Source organism: Daucus carota, chromosome 2 (genome assembly GCF_001625215.2).
Source record: "Daucus carota subsp. sativus chromosome 2, DH1 v3.0, whole genome shotgun sequence".
Taxonomy (NCBI): domain Eukaryota; kingdom Viridiplantae; phylum Streptophyta; class Magnoliopsida; order Apiales; family Apiaceae; genus Daucus; species Daucus carota.
In genome coordinates this window covers 54835474-54857240 of record NC_030382.2, presented here as the reverse complement: position 1 = coordinate 54857240, position 21767 = coordinate 54835474, and the positions used below count along the sequence as shown (strand labels likewise).

Genomic DNA, 21767 nt, shown 5'->3' with positions numbered 1-21767 from the left:
AATGGCAATTTGGCATGAGAGTTGCTTAAGGAAAAAGGTTGTTTAGTAAACTTGGCTATTGGGCAGGTGAGACAGATTTGGTTTGTGGTTTTGTGGACTGATTTAAGGAAGGGAATGTGTTTTAAGACGGGGTTGGGAGCATGCCCTAATCTTAAGTGCCATAAATTAAAATCAGTTGTGACAGTGCAAGCTTGAATCAAGGATCCATTAGCACAGATGGAGGACTCGGGAGTATCAGTGGTGTGACTTAGGTAGTACAAGCCTTGTTTCACTTTACCAACTGCCATGACTTTCTTAGAAGCAGAGTTTAATACTAAGCAGGCATCAGAATGAAACATGACATCACAGTTGTTATCTTTAGCTAACTTGTGAATTGACAACAGATTATGTGTGAATTGAGGAACATACAGTACATTGAGCATTTTCAGCCCATTTTGCAGCTCGATATCTCCAACATGAGTGATGCTTGTGGTGTCTCCAGTAGGAAGTTTAATAGTGAAATTTGGCGGTGCCTGCTTGATGTTGACTAAATGGTGAATAGAAGACGTCATATGATCGGAAGCTCCGGAATCCATAATCCACTTCGTTCCCTTCAAACTTTCACTTGCAGTAGTGTGGACCATGCCAGAGAATGCATAGTCCAATTCTTCATCCGTGTCGGAACCCTTGTGTTGCACAGAAGATGATGGAACAAGCTTAAGGAGCTGTTCCAATTGCTCCAGTTGTTGAGGAGTTAAAGATGCAGGCTGGTCACAACTTCCTTGAGCTGCATTAGCATGCCTGGCATTACTAAATCTGTTGTTGGAGAACTTATTATTCGGCCTGTTTTGCCCTGCATTTGGAGTTGGTTTGTTGAATTTCTGATCAGGGGTATATTTGTAGTGCCACTTCGGGTATCCAACTACATTCCAACATTTGCTAGTGGAGTGCCCTCGCCCCCCACAAATGGTACAAGAGTATCCTCTATCTGCAGCACCTTTTGAAAACATAGCAGCCATCTCAACATCAGGAACAGATGAGGTTAAAGCCTCTTTTTGTGACTCCTCCTGTTGAATAACAGAACATGCTAATTCAACAGTGGGAAGTGGGGTAATCATCAAGAGCTGGCTTCGCTGAGCACCATACTTTTCATCAAGTCCATTTAGAAACTGGAAAAGCTTTGACTCCTCTTTGATGGTGTCAATGGCTGTGAGCAAGCTTTTAACCTCCGGAGTGACAGTTGCAACGGTGGGAAGCATGTTCATAGCTTCAATTTCTTCCCACAAGCCGCTCATAGATGTGAAATAATCATTAACACTCACCCCATTTTGTTTCAAGGAAAACAGATCCTTGTTTAGTTTATATTTTCGAGAGCCATTTGTTAAAGAGAATCTTGCTTCAAGCTGTTTCCAAATCTCAGCAGCGTTATTAATGAATAAGACAGACTTTTTGATAGTATCTGAAAGATTATTATGCAGCCAAGAGATGACCATGTTGTTGCAAGTATCCCACTGGGAAGCTTCAATAACATCATCTACACTTCTTGTAATGGAACCATCGACGAAACCCAGCTTTCGTTTGGCACTGAGCTGAATCTCGATGGAACGTTTCCAAGCCCTATAATCGCTAGTGCCTTGAAGCTTGGAGACACTAACAGATAAAGGACCATCAGAGGGATGCAAAAACAAGGGGTTTTGCATATCGGTGTATGTGAAACGACTACTATTAGTGCTGCTAGTCATGACAGAGAAGACACACAAGAAGAGAGACACGAGGAATGAAATCAACACACAAAAGACCAGTAACTAATTGCTTCTTACTATTTGAATGCTACAAGTATGCGGCTCTGATACCATAAAGAGTTTACAGTAAATGGCATACAGCATTCATAACACAATAATAAGAAGGAGAAAAGGTTTGGGAAGCACACACAAAAGATATATTATCATTCCTGAATCTGCTACAATGCATATGGCTAGACTATATAATACAGAGGGCTAACAAACTCTGTCATGGACAAAATGTCCTTCTTGTCTTACTACAACCTGCCATTAATACTACTACTGTCTGCATAACAAACATGGCAGAACAGCCAGCTAGATAGGACCTACAGGTGGGTGCATTAAAGCTTATTACTCCCTTCGTCTCTTAATACTTTTCCTGTTAATCATGTGCGCGTTTGCCAACACACATTTCTTATCTTTAATATTTTTAATTTCGTATTAGTATTAAATATAAAAATTTTACTGTATTAAAGTACTCATAAATACGAATCAAACAAGATCACTCATGACTATATTTTATCTTATAAATTATGTATAAATTAGTAGTCAATTGCTTACAATAAACAGTGCAAAAAGTCAAAACAGGAAATGTTTTTTGGTACAGAGGGAGTAGTGACTTAGTTTGAGATTAAGGACAATAACTCCATTAATAAGACCAGACATTCGTTGGAGTTGCTCCAATAAAAGTTTATTCCGTTGTAGACTTTGACACGCTAGGATCTAAAGACTCAAAAGCGTAAGCAAAATGACGCAGGCATGCTAGACTACATGGTCTACTTTAATGAACTTGGAAACAAGACCGGTACTACGAGTGAATCGGGATGACAAAGGGCTTTCTCGTCATAGTTTGCACAATGTTTCCTGACAAATTATGTTAAGTCGCTGGAAAAATTTGATACAACTCCGTACTATTTAAGTTTTACGTCAAAGCAGTTGGACCACTGTACGGCTTGTTTGGTTATCCTGCACATTACACAGCAATTGCAAATGCAAGTTGCAAGTCTTCACCAAGATAGGTTCCACCACTCAGCTTTGACCCACTCATTCGAAACCAACACCACTCGTTTCAACATCTTTATCACAAACTCATGTCTCATTTTTTTTACATTGCACTCATCGTATAGGCATCATCTATTTACTTAATTACTCTACCATGGCAAGTCTGATATTTATTTACCTTGCAGTTCTAGTTACTTTTCCGCTTCTTGCAAATGCTGGCGCCGACTGCAATGGTACATGCAATACTATGGACGACTGCAATGGCGAGCTTACTTGCATCGGAAACAAATGCGACGATGATCCGGACGTCCACACTAGCATATGTAAAGGAGGTTCGGCTGCGCCAACTGCTCCGCCTATTGGATTCATCTCAAACTGCGACGGCGCATGCAATAACGGAGGAGACTGCGACGGCCAGCTTATTTGTATTGATAGAAAATGCAACGATGATCCTGACATTGGAACTAATTTGTGCAAAGGAGGAGGTAAATTCAATTTATAGGAATGCCCATGTTTTTTATTTTAAGGCTATAAAAAAAGCTTATAGTAATATTCAGAATAACATAATTGGGAGAATTGACCCAAAATATTATTTATTAACGTTAGGTCTCTGTCTGGTGTTGATGAACTGACAAGATGATTGAATCTAGGATATGAGATGACTATCATCTATAGTTAAGTATGTATGCTAATATTGCTTCTTTTGTTTGATACTCTAATTAGGAGATAAAAAGAAGTCGAAAGGGGGTCTAGTAGCAGTGTTCATTACCATTCCTCTTCTGATCTTCATTTCCTTGAGTTATTTAGCTTGGCATATCTGGAGGAAAAAACATAAGAAAAAAGGTAATTGATATTTTTGACATCGAATATGATGTTCTTCCCTGTTCACTTACTAGTATTTCTTTACACCTGAAATGATGATACAGAGGCAGCAGGGGAAACAAACGAGAATCTATTATATCATAATCTGGAAATTAGTAACAATCAAAATAAAGAGAGCGGTGATTTAACTTCTGGAAGCAGACCAGTACCAGGAGGGGAGAAATATGATTTCAATTTACCGCAGTTCAGTTTTTCGAGCATATCTGCTGCCACAAACAACTTCTCCCCTGAAAATAAGCTCGGAGAGGGTGGTTTTGGACCTGTTTACAAGGTAATGTCTACAATTGTAATAAATGCTATCACTTCCAGAGCAGATCACGTCTTCAAATCTATTTCGTAAATACGTTAAATGCTATTATAAATTTGAAAAGCATAATAGGGAAAAGGGTTATGGGATGTTTTAACTATGAGAGATTTACTTTGAACAGAATCTATTTGCGAATTCAAAGTATTTAGTCGTGTAAATGTGTGTTACATACAATGACGTTATTGTTGACTAGCGAAACCTGGGTTTTCAGGGCAACTTGATTGACGGGAACTCAGTAGCAGTTAAAAGGCTTTCGAAATGGTCTGGACAAGGCCTGGAAGAGCTAAGAAATGAAACACTTCTGATTGCCAAACTCCAGCATAGGAATCTTGTAAGAATCGTAGGATGTTGCATTGAACAAGATGAGAAGATACTGATTTATGAGTACCTGCCAAACAAAAGCCTGGATCTCTTCATTTTTGGTTAGTGATCACCAGGCCTTTTGGTTAACAGTATTATGATTTATGAATTTGATATTCTGTCCCCGCCACCAATCCAGATACATATGTGTTATGGCAGATCCTAGTAAACAATGTCTCTTGAATTGGAGCATACGAGTTCAAATAATTGAAGGTATTGCTCAGGGACTTCTGTACCTCCATAAACATTCCAGACTGCGTATAATTCATAGGGACTTGAAGGCTAGTAACATTTTGTTGGATGACGAGATGAATCCAAAAATATCCGATTTTGGTATGGCAAGAATTTTCGGAGGAGATGAGCTGCAAGCAAATACCAACCGGATTGTGGGAACTTAGTATGTACGAGAAATGCCCTTTTAATACATAGCGCCTACATTACAATTTCTTGACTAAATACATTCACTACTTTAACTAATGGTTTAGTGCAACCATATTGAATCCAGCGGTTATATGTCCCCAGAGTACGCCATGGAGGGCTTATTTTCAGTCAAGTCCGATGTCTTTGCTTTCGGGGTCATGCTACTGGAGATTTTAAGTGGGAAAAAGAACACTGGTTTCCGCGATTCAGAATGCCTCAGTCTTCTTGGATACGTAGGTGCACTTAAATTCTTTTACAATTATATTTTTTTTTTAAAGCTTATTGTGTAATCTTATTCTCGTGTGATTTTTACTCTTCAGGCATGGGAGCTGTGGAGAACCGAGAAGGTGCTTGACTTGATAGATCCAAACCTGGAAATACCTCCTTCGTTTTTGCCACTGAGATACATTCATGTAGGCCTTTTGTGCGTTCAAGAAAGGCCAGCTGACAGACCAACAATGTCTGATGTTATAGCTATGTTTAGCAACGAGCTCATCAAAGTGGCATCTCCCAATCGCCCTCCTTTTACAACTGGAGGGAGTTTAGGTTCAAGTTCAGTGATCAAAAAAGGCGAAAACTGTTCGGTTAATGATATAACTACTTCGGTGATGGCCGGTCGCTGATTCGAACGCTATGGGCATTTTCGCTAGTAATTTTTGTCGAGTATATTTCTAATCATTTCACGGGGCACAATTAGATAATAGAAGACTTTGAGGAATAAGAATCAGATCGTGGAAGACCTGTGGGCATGAATCATGATTCATGATGTTTCACGGTGTGGTTTGTTTGGTTTTGAAAAAGTGATAATAAAAAAAAAGTTATAATAAAAGTGATTTTTAAATAAAAAGTTATTTTAATTTATGTGCAAAAAAACTTTTATATTCATAATTTATTGTGTAAAAAAATTAGTAATAAATATTATAATTTATCCAATTAAATTGTTCTTTTTATTTTAATAATTAAATAGTAAAATATAGACTTTTATTTATTTGAAGTTTGAAACATAAAACGAATTTGATGAATTATTGTAAGTCAAATTGTTTGATTTAAAAATAAATTTATAACTTTGTCATGAGTGTTTGTGGGATAATTATTACATTATAATATCAATATTAATGTATTTTTTATAGCAGTATAATAATTATAACTATATAAATAAATATATATATTTGATAGCAAATTTTGATAATTTAACAATAAAGAATATGGATAACATGGATATGACTGATAATAATCATAATATCAACATAAATTTCTTATTTATTTGAATTCTAAAACATGACAGAAATTTTATAGAGTTTAAATTTTTTTTTCATAAATTAAATTATTTGAGTTTTAAAACGAATAATTTTATTGACGATATAATTATATTGGTGGATAAATGTTATATTACAAAATCTTGGCAAATATGAAAGTTTTTTCATCTTGGTATAACAATAATAATTATTAAATAAAAAAATTATTCGATTATAATCAAATAAAATTGTTTGATGATAATCAAAGTTTAATATATAAGGATTTGGTTTGTATGAGAGAGGTTTTGATAAAAATTATATAGGATTGTTTCATAATTAATTTTTTTGAATTTTAAAAATAAAATAAATAATTTTGTTATTTGTTATATCAAAATTAAGATATATCATGTTGATTTATATGAACGTGGAACAAAACAATTAGCTGTAGTCAGTGTTATGAAAAGCGCAAATCGGCTCTAGGCGGTGGAAGGACCTTCTAGCGCTTAAGCGGTAAAGCGGACGCTTAAGCGGAATATTAAGCGGGCCAATAAGCGGATTAATAAAATAAAATTAAATATTTAATTTTAATATTAATATATTCAAAAATAATATTATATTGTGGTAAGAATTTAAATTTTTAATAATATATATTTTTTAATTTTTTAATATAATTATAGTTATATTATATAAAAAAATATTTTAAAACTGAAAAATTAGCGAGTCAAAATCATTTTGACCGCTTAAGTACCGTTTAATTCGCTTAACGACCGCTTAATCCGCTTAATAGTCCGCTTCCGCTTAATACAAAATCGAGGCGTTTTAGGGCTGATTCCGCTTAAGCGGCCGCTTAATGCGCTTTTTAAAACACAGGCTGTAGTTTATGTACCGATATTAAAGCAAAAGAACACAATCAAAGCAAGTCCAAGAGTGTCCTAGTTCAAGTTCCAAATATAATATAAAATATCATGTTCTAATAATTTAGGACATATTTTAGTAATTTGAACTCCAACAATGTGCCTTATTCTCACAATATGTTTAATATTTTATTATTAAAGACTCCCTTTCATCATTAAAGCAGTAAAGAGAGAAAGAGAGTGTTGATGAGAATTTTTAATAAAATATAGAATGGGGCAAGAAGAGATGTGCCCCAAAAATAGGGCTGGGGTCGGTCGGTTTGGACGGTTTTGAGGGTCCAAACCGAACCAAACCATAATTATCGGTTTTCTGAAACTTCAATCCGAAACCAAACCGTTAAGTAAAAAGACCGAACCAAACCGATCCGTTTAAAACGGTTTGGTTCAGATTGATTTCGGTTAAAACCGTTTTTTATCAATATAACAAATTCAACAACAAAATTAAACTTGAAATTGCAAAACAAGAATTGAAAGTTTGAAATATATTATGAATTTGTATATTAGATTTTAATTATAATTTAAAAAAGATACTAAATTATAAGATCTTGTAAAATATAAGGAGAGTGAGAAAGATGATAAAAATGTAATTCTTATACTTTTATTTAAAAAAACAAAAAGATAATACATACAAATTAGTATATCAATATTTTTTAAAAAATATGATAATAGTTTTATATGTTTTACTTTTCACATATTTTGTAGAATATAATTTTATTATCAATTTATTATTCACACATGTATATTATTATTTCAATATATATATTCGGTTCGGTTTGGTTATATCGGTCGGTTTGGAGGTAAAAACCGAAACCAAACCGAAAAAATTCGGTTTTTTAAATTTCAAACCGTAACCAAACCAAACCGTTAATAAACCGTAAAAATCGGTTTGGACGGTTTGGATCGGCCGGTTTAGGTCGGTTGGGAGAATTCTTGCTCACCCCTAGATATAGGGCATCACAGGACATTGTTGGATCAAGTTTTTTCATCAATTGCCCTAAATTATAACTTAGGATATGAGATAGGGCATATTTTCGACTTTGCTCTCAGAAGACTTAAATCTTTAGATACCAATTAGAGCAGTCGCACCTGACAAAAAAAAATAAAAAAATTAGAGCAGTCGCTGAGTCCTTACTGCTGTGTTCTTCTGCTATATCATTTTATAATATCATAGCGGCCTGCCCATCGCTGAAGTGAAGCACAGAAAGTTTCTCAACTAACTGAAACAAAAAAGCACATAACAGTAACAAGGACCATGATATTGCTGGATTTTACTTGTAGTATTCATTAGTCAGTAAACAAAAATGCATGAGTTTTAGCTGTCCTGTATTGTAAATTTGTAAGTGCTGTTAGGGAAGCATTTGAGCACCAGCTGACGTACACATACTTCAATTTTCATATAAATATCTATGGAAAAGTGCAAAATCTTGTTATTACAAGTGTGGATTCTGCCCTCTGACTAACATTTTCACATGTTCCATTTTGAACATTTTACGTTGGTGAAAACAGATACAGTATCAGAAATCTTGGAAGTGACTCGCCTTCTGTCAAATGCATCCTACTTCAGTCAGGTTTGTTTTGTTAAGTCTGCTATTATTTTTAAGGTATGTTGTAATTACCTAGATATAAACATTGCAAAATTTATAAATCATAGTTTGGTGGTCTGGATTATCCAACTTTTGTTAATGGCCATAAACATGTGATTCCATATCTATTAACCCCTTATCGCGACCTTTGACCCTATCATTACAATATAAATTGAGAAAGATCAAATTTCAGGCATGACGTAACTGATATAGTTAATTAAGTAAACTCGAAGACAACTAAATTAGAAATGATACACCAACAATCTGCCTTATGAAATGGTCAAGGTTTAAGCTTTAATTTAAGGTTTATCACTACCAGGTATATCAGTTTAGTTTGGTATTTTAAGAACACGGTTAAGTCAATGGCAAATTATATGTATTTTTAATATCTGAACTTCAAAAGTTTTATATTTATCATGCTGCCTTTTTATGATAGCTTGACTGGCACAACCCTGATTGCTAATGCCTTTTGTCAGAATTTTTTAAGAAATAGTTAAAGCGATCTCTGATTGTTGTAGCTATACATGCATGATTTAGTGTTTGTTGCTCATTTTTTTGCTGAATTCCTGAAAAATTGAAATTTGAAAAGTTCTTCAAGATGCTAGTCTTTAAGCAGATGCTTCCAGCTAAGAAAACAGATTCATTCAAGCTGCTGATGCTCGCGTTTCTCTGTACATTCAGCAGTTTCAAGACTACCCTTGGATTGGACGAAATCTCATCAGGTAAAACCGGTACTGGGAATCAGACTTTTCGCTCAGGTCAACCACTCTATGAAGATCAGAGATTAGTCTCTAAAGGAGGCCAGTTTGAAATGGGATTCTTCTCTCCAGGTAATTCTGCAAATTTTTATGTTGGCATATGGTACAAGAATATTTCTGTCCAGACAGTAGTTTGGGTAGCGAATAGAGAGACACCCATACGTCAATTTTACAATGGCTCTCGACTAGAACTAACTACAAGTGGAAATTTGATACTATTTGATGGTTTGAGTAAGAGAATATGGGCTGCAAATAGTTCTGTGGGTTTAAGTTCGGTTCCTAATAAAGGGGTACTTCTTGATGATGGTAATTTTGTTTTGAGTGACGGGTTGACCATACTATGGCAGAGCTTTGACTATCTAACAGATACGTGGCTGCCTAGTGGGAAACTTGGAATTGATAAGAGCTTGATCAACCAGAGACAGCTCCTCACTTCCTGGAAGAACCCCGATGACCCCGCTTTAGGGAAGTTTTCATTTGGGATGGATCCAAGAGGCAGCCCTGAATTTTTTATGTGGAAGAACCAGAAACAGATACTATGGAGGAGTCAAGTTTGGAATGGAAATAATTTTGCTTTTTTCCCAAATCTTCTGACGAACTTCAGCTACATAATAAATGGTCAAGCTAAATATTTCACATACAATATTTCTGCACCCATCGCTACCAGATATGTCATGACTTACAATGGGCAGATTAATCAGTTGGTGTGGTCAGAGAGGTATCAAAAGTGGGAACTAATTTTTTCACAACCTGCAGATAGCTGCAACAATTTTGCTGTCTGTGGTCCTAATGGATTTTGCAACATCACTTCTAGTCCTGCGTGCAACTGTTATGATGGATTTCAACCGCATTCGCAAGAAGAGTGGCAGTCTGCTAACTGGTCCGCTGGATGTATCAGGAAAAAACCCCTGCAGTGTTCCAGTAATGGTTTTAACCCCGTATCTGGAATTTCAATGCCTGCAAATTCACAAATTATGGATTTGGAGAGTGCCCAAGTGTGTCAATTTGCATGTTCGGGCAACTGCTCATGCACTGCTTATGCTTATAATGGCGGCAGATGTTCATTATGGACTGGAGATCTACTGGATACACGAGCATTAGTGGATTTTCAAGGAGATTTATATGTCAGATCCGCTGATGTTATTTTAGCAAGTAAGAATAATTATGAGCTGCATAGTAATTTAAGTATTGTCTGTTTTATGATCTTACTTACTGGTTTTTCACCTATAATTAGAAGGAAAAAAGAAGTCATCTGTTCTGGTGGCACTTTCCATTACCATTCCACTTCTCGTCTGCATTTCACTGACTTATTTATTGTGGCGTATCTGCAGAAGAAAACATAACAAAAAAGGTGAATATTAAACTTAATCTTGACTTCTATATGCCATGTCTACCCTCCAAATTATGCTTCACCAATAAATATCTCATTCCTCTTAAAATGTTACAGAGGCAGGGGAAACAAGCGAGAATCTGTTATTTCTTAACTTAGGATTCAGCAGCAAGCAGAATACAGATAGCAATAACATCATCACCGGAAGCAAACCAGGAGGAGAGAAAAAAGTCTTCAACTTACCACAATTCAGTTTCTCAAGCATATCAGCTGCCACAGACAACTTTTCCCCTGCGAACAAGCTTGGAGAAGGTGGTTTTGGGCCTGTTTACAAGGTAATGCATGTACAACGGGCTTTTAATTATAAGTTTTCATGGCTCAAACTCCTATTCCTCCTTCGAAGAACTATAAGTTTAAATAGAAGGATAGGTCCATAGTATATGTGTATTGTCTCATACAACCAGAATTGTTGACTACAGAAAAAACCCTATATTTCAGGGTAACTTGTTTGATGGGCACTCTGTAGCAGTTAAAAGACTTTCAACAAGATCTGGACAAGGTCTGGAAGAGCTAAAAAATGAAACAGTATTAATTGCTAAACTCCAACACAGAAATCTTGTAAGGCTATTAGGATGCTGCATCGAGCAAGATGAGAAGATTCTAATTTACGAGTACATGCCAAACAAAAGCTTGGATCTTTTTATTTTTGGTTAGTGATCAACATTCCTTAGATGTACAATCAATTTGCTTGCTCTACAATTAGATATGAACTTTAATATACTGTTGATGGCGGCCTCTGAGATATATATGTGCTATGGCAGATCCGAGTAAGAAATATCTATTGGATTGGAGAAGTCGTGTTCAAATTATTGAAGGTATAACTCAAGGGCTTCTTTATCTCCATCAACATTCTAGATTGCGCATCATTCATAGGGACTTGAAGGCGAGCAATGTTTTATTGGATGATGATATGAATCCTAAGATATCCGATTTTGGCATGGCAAGAATATTCGGGGAAGATGAGCTGCAAGCAAATACCAACCGCATTGTGGGAACATAGTATGTAACAACCACATCCAAACGTCTTAGTATTCACATCTCCAGAACTAAGTATTGACTACAGAAGATCACTAATATAGTTTTTCTCTCAAATATCTATTCCAGCGGTTATATGTCCCCAGAATATGCCATGGAGGGCTTATTTTCAGTAAAGTCTGATGTCTTTGCCTTCGGTGTCTTGCTACTAGAGATCCTTAGTGGAAAAAAGAGCACAGGTTTCCGTCACTCAGATTGCCTCAGCCTACTTGGATATGTAGGTTTACTCTTCCTATTACGTCTATAACAATGTAGTGTCATATATGCATGTCCATGATAACCAATTTTAAAAGTATCCTCACTATCGTATGTATTCAATCTTCAGGCATGGGAGTTGTGGATCAGCGAGAGGGTGCTGGAGTTCATAGATTCAGACCTGGAAATACCTTCCTCATTTTTGCCACTGAGGTTTATGCATGTCGGCCTCTTATGCGTTCAAGAAAGTCCTTCTGACAGACCGACTATGTCCGATGTTTTAGCTATGTTTAGCAATGAACATATGCAACTAGTTTTTCCTAAAAAACCTGCTTTTACAACTAGTGGTAGCTTGGGCTTAGGACTAGTCAGCACTGGAAATTATTCAGTGAATACTTTATCTACTTCAGTTATGGATGGTCGCTGATGTTCCATATATATTTCCCAGACAACATTAATAACGTTCTATATATGTCCATTGATCCATGAGGTTTTTAGGCCTTGTGGTTGTGCTAAAATGTATGTACATTTCTTGAAAGAAAGTTTGTCTTCATCGTGCACCAACGTCAGTAATTGTGACCCCGTTTATTGAAGATGATCTTGTCCCAGTCGATGTTGAATCAGTATTATCAGTACTTCTGTAGACAGCGACCATAGGCTGCTTTGGACAAGGAAGTGTTGCTTCGTTGCTTAACATGAATACAATAGTTGACATTGTCGGTCTATCTGCAGCATTGTCCTGCACACATAAGAGTCCTACTTGAATGCATCGCAAAACTTCATGTGCTGGAGGATCCTCGGTTAATGATGTGTCCACCATCTCCAAGGCCCTGCCATTGCTCCATAATTCCCATACCTGAAAAAGGTGGAATCTGAATTGAGCGCAAGAGTTGAATAATTGGAGTTTTAGGCGTGCTATTGTAATTTGAGCTGAAAAAATATAGCATGATAACATCTATAATGTCAGTTTTTCTGATTTGATGAGAAATAAATATTGAAATCCCTACATGTTTGATCAAACTTGAATTTGGGATGTCCTCAAAATATCTGTTGTTCTTTTTTCCGCTAATGATCTCCAGTAGGAGGACTCCGAAACTATACACATCTGATTTTACAGAGAAAAAGCCATCTAGAGCATACTCCGGTGACATATAACCACTGTATGACATGAAACCAAATAGTAAATGTATTAGATGTGAAAGCGATACAGAGAATATTCACTGCCTGATTTAAAGAAGATCACAACATTATTAAAGAGGGTAAGCCAATCAAAACCCTCCAAATTCATGGATTTTAGTGCTTAGTATGTGCCCATGGGCACACATTAGAAAAACCGATAAATAAAATGGAAATGAGTTGCAAGTATATTATATGCTTATGACTTGTGAATAACTTACAAGGTTCCAACCACTCTGCAGGTGTTTGCTTCTACTTGATCTCCTCCAAATATTCTGGCTGTTCCGAAGTCAGAAATTTTAGGATTCAACTCTATATCAAGAAGAATGTTACCAGCTTTCAAATCTCTATGAATTATTTTAAGCCTGGAGTCTTGATGGAGATACAAGATCCCTCGTGCAATTCCAACAATAATCTCATGGCGCTTTCTCCAATTTAACATTGATTTCTTACTTTCATCTGAATAAACATCAAGAACGTATGATGTTAGTAACATACAATGTAGACTTGTGAGTAAGTAAGAGTTGCTTTACCAAAAATTAAATAGTCCAAGCTTTTATTAGGCATGTATTCATAGATTAGCATCTTTTCCCCTTCATCGATGCAGCATCCAAGAAGTTTGACAAGATTCCTGTGTTGAAGTTTTGCTATTAGCAGAGCTTCATTCTTAAATTCAGAAATGCCTTGGCCTGAGGTTCTCGATAGCCGCTTCACAGCTATCTCATGTCCATTTGATAATTCACCCTGCATGCAAATGATATTCATAATCATCTATAATTTCTGGATGATGGCCATGGTCAGATTTACACTTAAGTAAAACAATATTGAGGTTTGAAGTATTAAAATGCCTCTACACTTAAGCCAAGTGTCTCCTAAAAATTTGTACTGTCCGTGAGACATCTTACCTTAAAAACGGGACCAAAACTTCCTTGTCCAAGTCTTTTAGCTGGGGAGAAATTGTCTGTTGCTCTTATGATGGTATCTAAATCAAAGAATGTCAAATCTATGTTGCTGTTATCTGTAAAGTTGTCAGCAGTGGTGAAATCGTTATTTGTCTCTGCATCTGAACCTGCAAGCATCATATCTCGGTACCTCTGCTTCTGCCTCTGGCCTGAATAATGTTAAATTTTGCAGAAAGGATCAGATTGACCTAAAAGGGTACGCTAGACACCAGTTCTGTAATGATACTGCACAAGTCTATCTTTCCACATATTTGGCTTACCTTTTCTCACAGTGTGTATTCTATACGCGTAAAGGCAACCAAACAGCAAAATCACACCAAAAACAACAATCAAGACGATGATAACAGCAGGAATCCTCTTCTTTACATCACTCCTGCTAGACTTCTGGGAAAGAGCTGGTCCATAGGCACACAAAAAAAAATAATCTGATAAATAGTAGCAAAGATGATCTTAAATATTAGTTAAGATATGAGATAATTACCTAGCTCTACAGAATCAATACGCAAATAGAAGTCCTGTCCATCTTGATATGTTCTGATATCATTTAATTCACCTTCCCATACATAGCAACCTTTTCCACCTACCTGAACATTAGCACTAGCATAGCTATTACACTTGCAGCTCTTCAAACACTCTACCTCGCACTCTTTTAAGCTGAAATTTGCAATATATCTCGCACGTCTTGAATCTGGAAGCTTTATGCTAGTTAAATTCACAAATCCTTCTCCTTTACCTTTTCCACATACATGCAGATTTTTCCTTTTTTCCTTGCAATGTACATGATCTGATTCTTTTTCGTACCCTGGCAAACAGGTGCAGTTAGGAGTACTGCTATTGCTGGAGCTGCATACAGAATTTTTTCCACAAGTCATATATTTGTCACAGCCATCTGACGGATTTGGAGCAGACCAAAATGGAATCCATCTGTTGGTATAATAAGTCTTTTCTTGAGGAGCATAATGATAAAAACTTTGTTGAGCAAGTCCCTTGAAGTCCATCACATACTTTCGGAACCTTCCAGGGTTGGGGAATGTTAGAGTCATGTATACCTGTCAATGCCATGGTAATACAATATTACAACTTGATTCTATAGTGGAAGATTCTATAGCAGATGAAATGTTTATTGTACCTCATCTTTATTTTCAATGTACGTATAATTGAAGAGCGAAGCAAACTGGGAAAAATCCACTACAGAAGTCTTAAGACTATTTGCCAGTCTGGCTGCACCACTCAGTGTTACACCATTCCACGGGCCTATCCGCCATATAGGAGCATCCAAATTTTTCTGACGCAAGAAGAACTGAGGCAGCCCTTGCGTTTCCAACATCATAATATACTCACCTTCTGCTGGATCATCCTCCGACTTCCAGGATGTCATTACCCTGTTCAAACCAGTCTTCTTATCCAGCCCAAGTTTCATCCCAGGTAAAATAGTATCTGTCGGATGATCAAAGCTTTGCCACATCCTTTTGCGACCATCTGATCCTTCTGCAATAGTTAATTCCAAATTTCCTGAATCCAATAATCTGGCAGTCGCGTTCATAGTACTTAAATTTTCGGATATATTGCTGGACCACAGAGGCTTTGTTGCACTTTTGTCAGAGAAAATTGCGATGTTGCCTTCAGTATTGATCTTGAAAACAGCATCTTTGGTCACTATAGGATCATTCCTGTTAGCAACCCAAACTATATGCTGTGTCGGAACTTTGTTGAACCATATCCCCAAGTACCTTTTAGAAGAAGCATTGGCAGCGGTGAAGAAGCCGAGGCAGAAATCCTCATTGGAAGATAAAAGAAATTCATTTTTCGCATCAGATAAGAACTGAGTTGAAGTTATTGTGTCAATTGAGTCACAACTATGGAAGAGAAGAACTATTGTAAACCATGAAAGTACCACAGCTGAATCCATTACAATTAAACTTCACAAGGATAAGTTTTAAATTTTACTTTTCAGACCATCAATTATTGTAGTCTGTAGACAAAAGTGGGTGCACATTCATGTATGAAAATCCAGATAACTAACTGCATTAATGATATAAGTCAACTTGAATGATCCAGTTGCTAACATGGTTCAAGAACAAGTTGGAGGGTATCCTGAAAACTTGGTTCTATTAAAGTTTGTTTTGGTGAAATGTGACCAAGTCCATCACGGTGAGCATAACTATTTGTGATGCCACTAATTATCAAATGTCTCACTGGATTATTAACTCTTTACCAACTTCTCCATATAATAATCAATGCTGTTAATAATCTGATAACCGATAGATTCCAACAGTAGATACCTTGCAGGAAATATGGAGATTTGGTTCCAATCATTACAAGCTTTTGGACTATATTTTTTTCTGAAATGCTGCTATTTATGAATGGAACTGAAAGAATACATGGCGATTTTATACAGACTAACACCAAAACCAACACCAAAATCAATCTTACTTTCATAAAGTCGTCAACAAAATCACCTACTGTATGTACAGCCTGCATTCCAGCATAATTTTATTACCTTCCAATCACTTCTGTAACAGTTACCTCTGTGGAGGATAAATTGATATCATGATCTCGCATAGCTGATTCCATCTCTGTGGAGTTCATTGATGACATATCTGGAACTCTGGGCAGTGGAAGACTAGTACTCTCGCTCTCTAACATGTTCAGAACTTGTGACATAGTTGGTCTCTGTGCTGCAGACATCTGCACACACAACAGTCCTACATGGATGCAGTGGAGTGCAATTTTACGAGAATCAGCAATCAAAGGATCAATCATCTCCTCAGTTTTGCCATCTTTCCATAAGGTCCATGCCTGAAATACATAAATATTGCATCATTCCTCTATAACCAATATATCTTAAGTTGCTAATCCACAGTAAAGAGAAAATAAGGGGTTTTACATAGACTTACATATCGAATAAGGTTACTGCATTCAGGTGAGTGAAAAGTATTATTCCTGTGACCGCTGACAATTTCTAATAGTAATACACCAAAGCTGTATACATCAGATTTTACTGAAAATAAGCCTTCCATTGCATATTCCGGGGACATATAACCACTGCATTATAGCAAGACATCAATTAAGACAATCAGGAGCTTAGTAATATGCTTAAATACATTGGAGTTTTGTAGAGAGGATAAGAAAATTACACTTACTATGTACCAACAACTCGAATTGTATTAGCTTCAATTTGGTTCCCTCCAAATATTCTTGCCATGCCGAAATCTGAAATTTTTGGCTGCATTTCTTCATCTAACAAGATATTGCTAGCTTTTAGATCTCGATGAATTATTCTAAGTCTGGAGTCCCGATGAAGATAGAGTAGCCCTCTTGCAACTCCTTCAATGATTGCATACCGTCTACTCCAGTCCAGTTGTGATCTATGCATTGCGTCTGAGGTTGCAGACATTGGAACATATGAACATAAGGTTGCAATTATTTAAAGTAAATCAACAAAGATATACCAATATGCTTGAAAACACATACCGAAAAGAAAGGAATCCAAGCTTCTGTTAGGCATGTATTCATAAATCAACATCTTTTCTTCCCCTTCAATGCAACAGCCAAGCAGTCTAACGAGATTTCGATGCTGCAACTTGGCTATCAGTATCACTTCAGTTTTAAATTCCTCTAAGCCTTGTCCGGACAATTTTGAGAGCCTTTTAACAGCCACTTCTTGTCCCCCAGGTAACACTCCCTAAAATTTGTAAGACAATAAGTCAGTTTATATTAAACGTACATTCTACCACAAAAATTTGTTTACAAAGAAGATTATTTTACCTTGTATACAGGACCAAAGCCCCCTTGACCAAGTTTGTTCTTGTTGGCAAAATAATCAGTGGCTAATTCCACAAAAGTAAAGCTGAATAGTGGCAAATGTGGTCCAGTACCTTGCTTCCCTTCAGATGTAAGCTCATCGACTCCCAAAAATTCCGCAGATAATTCTTCACTTCTCCTCGTGACAGTTAACAATGAAGTACTCTGCTTCTTCCATGAGCCTAATGTTCATTAAAATGCAAAAGTAAATTAAAAAAACAGTACTAATTTAGTTTATCATTCCTAAAATAATATTGAACATCAAATTTACCTTTAATTTTTCCTCGGAATCTCCAGGAAGCCCACAGTATAATCCCAATAATAATTGTTCCAACTACTGCAATTGCTATGATTGCTGCACTTGATACACTTTTCTTACCTCCTGAAAAAAGAGAGCGGAAATTGAAATTTCAGTACAGGACGTATATCATCAAAATTATGGAATACTAGATAATCTCCTCCATTGGCCTACAAAGCTGAATCGATTGTTTGGAAATGAATTAGCATTTTATTTATGATAAGGCTAAGTAGGCGTACCGAGTTCAGATTTTGATACACGAACATACAGTGTATTGTCACTTCCAAGATGTTCGATATCAATCAATTCGCCACCATATACCATGCATCCGATTCCAACTACATATGCATAGGCACTGCAAGAACAATTCTTTGTACATTTATCTCCACATCCATCCAAAGTTGTTTCACCGGCCAATATATCTACAAAATCAGGTAATTTTACTCCCTCCAGTGGCAAAAAACCATCATTAGTACCATTCTTGTCACACTTCAGAGCCTTCTTCCTAATACATCCACCAGACCAATTTCCTCTACGCCACTCATCTTCGGATTTTGGACCAAACCCTTTGATACAACTACATCTTTTTGAATCCTTCATGTTACAAACTCCAAAATCCCCACATATATTATAATTTCCGCATTCATCAGATGGCTGTGACAGTGCCACATTCCAAACTTGCTTACTATCATCCCAAATCAACTGATCAGTCTTTCCATTCGGCAAAATATTAAATCTCACTAGCTGTGATCTGTTTGCAGCTGTATAAGAGAAGTATGTATCTCCACTGCTACTATCAGTTGTTGTCCCAAAACCCGAGGTAAAGCGCGCCCTATTATTAGGCACGCCAAGAAAAATAAGGCCATTCCAGTGGCCACTTCTCCATTTACGATTATTCATTCCCTCCCAAACAACTATCTGTGGTGATCCTCGTGGATCAAATGCCATAGAATAGTTCCCTTCTGAAGGATCACTTGGACTTTTCCAAGAAACAAGTTTCAAAAGATCTCTTGTTTGAGACACAGTATAAACTCTCATTTCTGGCAAAAATGTATCAGTTGGATGACTAAAGCTTTGCCACAAAGCCTTGTTATTATTATCAACATCTTCACTTCTGCAAAGAGCAAGATTTCCAGTATCCCTAAGAGATATTGAAGAGTTTTTCGATATCGATGAAGAATTAGTAGACCATATTATATCAGAATTATTCCCATTTGTAAGCCTCAAATTCCCATCATCACCAAAACTTAACAGACCAGATTTTCCAGAAATGGGATTGTTTCTATTAGCAACCCATACAACTGTTCTATCTTGATTATTATTATACCACACACCAACATATCTAAAAGATGAGTTACCTGGACTAAAGAATCCAAAAGCAAAGTCTTGGTTATCTGATATTATGATCTGACCATCCTTCATCACCTCACCTTGCATGAGCTGATTGCCGAGCAGAGTTTGTGAGAATCCAACATAATTGTGGTAGAACAAGATGATGAGACAAAGATCAACAATTCTTGGGTTTCTGTAAATCTTGGTCATCTTTTTTTTTTTAATGCGGATTAGGAGAGCTCAGACATTATGTACAATGAAGCACATACTAACTTTATGTTGATCAAGAATTCAAGATTCAAGGGCTATTCTTTTTTTTTTGATAAACCTTGATTAATAATAAGAGTACAATTAGACTCAAGGCAGGCTCTACAACCAACTTAAGCCCCCTGAGGGCTATTCAGTTTGGGCCAAAAGCATCAGCAAGACAATATAATACAATTAGAGCAGTTTGTGTACATTATTGACCTGCAAAAGGTTGAATAAAGAATCATAGTTTTTGTTCAAGAAAAGGAGGAGTTAAATTTGTAAAACACCCACTTGGGAAAAGTCCAAAACTAATGCTCAGCGAGTTGAAATAATAGAAGTATAGAAGAAAGTTGTAAGAATATTAATCAATAAGTCTTGTCTTCTTCGACATTCATCTAAGAATGACAACCACATATGACATACCTAACCGCATAAATAAAATCTGTACCATATACAATTAGGTGTAGGCAGCCAAGAAAACAAAGAGAGGCTTCTTTCAAGTTTTCTCACACTAAAATTTTGTCAAAACAAAAGATATAAGATTTTTGAACAAGATTGCATTTTAAAACTCATTCTTGGTTGAGAGAATAATTTTTTGATCAAAAGATGAATCACACGACCTACCTTCAAAAGCCATCTACCGCGAGCTTTATACGATGCTCTTCCATTTTGAAATATAAATTGCTTCATTTTTTAGTATATATTTCTAAATTTTTTGATTTTTTGATTATATAATCAAAATTAATATATTTAAAATTTTTAATTATAATATTAGTTATATTTTTTAATTCGGAGAAACTAAAAATAATAATTTTATCTATATTATCAAAGCATTTCAAAATTGAAAAATAAATTATCAATATTTCAAAATAGAGAGTATTTTTTCTAAAAAAATATTTGTATACATCATGTTAAACAATATTTCTAAAAATTTTAAAGTATCAAAAAATATTTCATGTTATATTCTGATTATGTCAAAACAAAGAGCTTTCCAACAAGCTCAGAATTCTTATTATTTTTTACATGAAAATAATTGTTCATTGTTCAAGCAAATGATAAGAGCATCTCCAAGAAATTCTTCGTTGCTCCTAATTTGAGATTTGAGAAGGAGGAAAAATGTTGCTCCAAGAGACTCTTAGTGACTCTTAAATATGAAATAGGGAAGAGATGCACAGAATATTGTTCGAGTTTACACACTTAACTTTATCCTAAATTACTAAAAATCATATTTTTTATATTATATTTAGGAGCCACACGGAGACGGGTTGGAGATGCTCTGACTCTCTCATTTTGGGTAGGTCACGTAACGATAGGTAAGTATATATTATATTCGTATAAAAAAGTTTTAAACATAAAATATGCAGGTTGACTGACCTCAAGCAAATAGCACGAGGTTATTTTGTTACGGGGTATAAGTACTGGGTTGACTCTCTAATATTTCCTCCGTTACTTTGATTCTTTTTTCAATATTTTTATATTATTTGTAATGTATTTTATATAAATTTTAAACCCTTTATCTATAAAAAATTTAAATATTAATTTTTAAAAAATATTTGAAATATAAAATTATATTTCATAAAAGTTTCAAATAAATGTTTAAGTCCTGTTCCAATATAAACAAGTACTCATCTGTTCCTCTCATTTCTTTACAATTTTTTCACAGCTCGACACGCATTTTAACGCGCATATAAAACATACTTCCTCTATTTCTATATTCTTTTCCTATATGAGATGTAGGCACTGTTCATAACATGAGACAAATTACTAATTTACGCATAATTTATAGGATCAAATATAATCACGAGTGATCTTGTTAGATTCGTATTTATAAGTATTATAATACAGTGAAATTTTTATATTTAATATTAATACGAAATTAAAGATATTAATGATTAAAAACGTGTGTTGGCAAACGTGTCGAAGGCAAACAAGAAAAGTATTAAGAGACGGGGGAGTACTAGTTTTATAATTTATTTTTAAAATTTTTCTTTTTTGTATAAAAATATAAATATCAAAGAAAACAAAATTCAAAAAAATTGTTAAACTACATTTTATGTGAGCAATGCGGGCCGAGTCCCCGGGTAAGAAAGCAGAGGCTAGAGGGG

General features: G+C 35.7%; 2 protein-coding genes across 2 annotated transcripts; one reads left to right on the top strand and one right to left on the bottom strand.

Moving 5' to 3' along the window:
* The first annotated feature begins 2806 nt into the window (after nucleotides 1-2806).
* Nucleotides 2807-12359, top strand: LOC108208933 (G-type lectin S-receptor-like serine/threonine-protein kinase B120). The gene is made up of 15 exons (XM_017379571.2): nucleotides 2807-3247; nucleotides 3486-3605; nucleotides 3689-3915; nucleotides 4163-4373; nucleotides 4471-4708; nucleotides 4817-4964; nucleotides 5052-5349; nucleotides 8387-8448; nucleotides 9026-10373; nucleotides 10456-10572; nucleotides 10669-10886; nucleotides 11050-11260; nucleotides 11373-11610; nucleotides 11716-11863; nucleotides 11972-12359. Exons 1-15 carry the CDS (start codon nucleotides 2917-2919, stop codon nucleotides 12266-12268), a joined length of 4212 nt encoding a protein of 1403 aa, XP_017235060.2. The 5' UTR covers nucleotides 2807-2916; the 3' UTR covers nucleotides 12269-12359.
* On the bottom strand, nucleotides 11372-20193 carry LOC108207803 (uncharacterized). The gene is made up of 15 exons (XM_017378234.2): nucleotides 18321-20193; nucleotides 18055-18165; nucleotides 17748-17965; nucleotides 17454-17664; nucleotides 17123-17360; nucleotides 16877-17024; nucleotides 16480-16778; nucleotides 15109-15898; nucleotides 14461-15028; nucleotides 14240-14374; nucleotides 13923-14128; nucleotides 13551-13761; nucleotides 13239-13476; nucleotides 12849-12999; nucleotides 11372-12697 (listed from the first exon to the last, which is right to left on the bottom strand). The coding sequence occupies exons 1-15, from the start codon at nucleotides 19621-19623 to the stop codon at nucleotides 12392-12394; spliced, it is 5133 nt and encodes a 1710-aa protein (XP_017233723.1). The 5' UTR covers nucleotides 19624-20193; the 3' UTR covers nucleotides 11372-12391.
* Nucleotides 20194-21767: the final 1574 nt, after the last annotated feature.

Excerpts from the sequence above, each read along its gene's own strand:
- LOC108207803 (XM_017378234.2), bottom strand. The coding sequence starts at position 19,623 with ATGACCAAGATTTACAGAAACCCAAGAATTGTTGATCTTTGTCTCATC. Across the intron at positions 17,966-18,054 it reads ATTCCGAGGAAAAATTAAAG|GCTCATGGAAGAAGCAGAGT; the intron begins GTAAATTTGATG and ends AATGAACATTAG. Across the intron at positions 17,665-17,747 it reads GCTTTGGTCCTGTATACAAG|GGAGTGTTACCTGGGGGACA; the intron begins GTAAAATAATCT and ends TACAAATTTTAG.
- LOC108208933 (XM_017379571.2), top strand. The coding sequence starts at position 2,917 with ATGGCAAGTCTGATATTTATTTACCTTGCAGTTCTAGTTACTTTTCCG. Across the intron at positions 4,709-4,816 it reads AACCGGATTGTGGGAACTTA|CGGTTATATGTCCCCAGAGT; the intron begins GTATGTACGAGA and ends TATTGAATCCAG. Across the intron at positions 5,350-8,386 it reads TACTTCGGTGATGGCCGGTC|ATACAGTATCAGAAATCTTG; the intron begins GCTGATTCGAAC and ends TGGTGAAAACAG.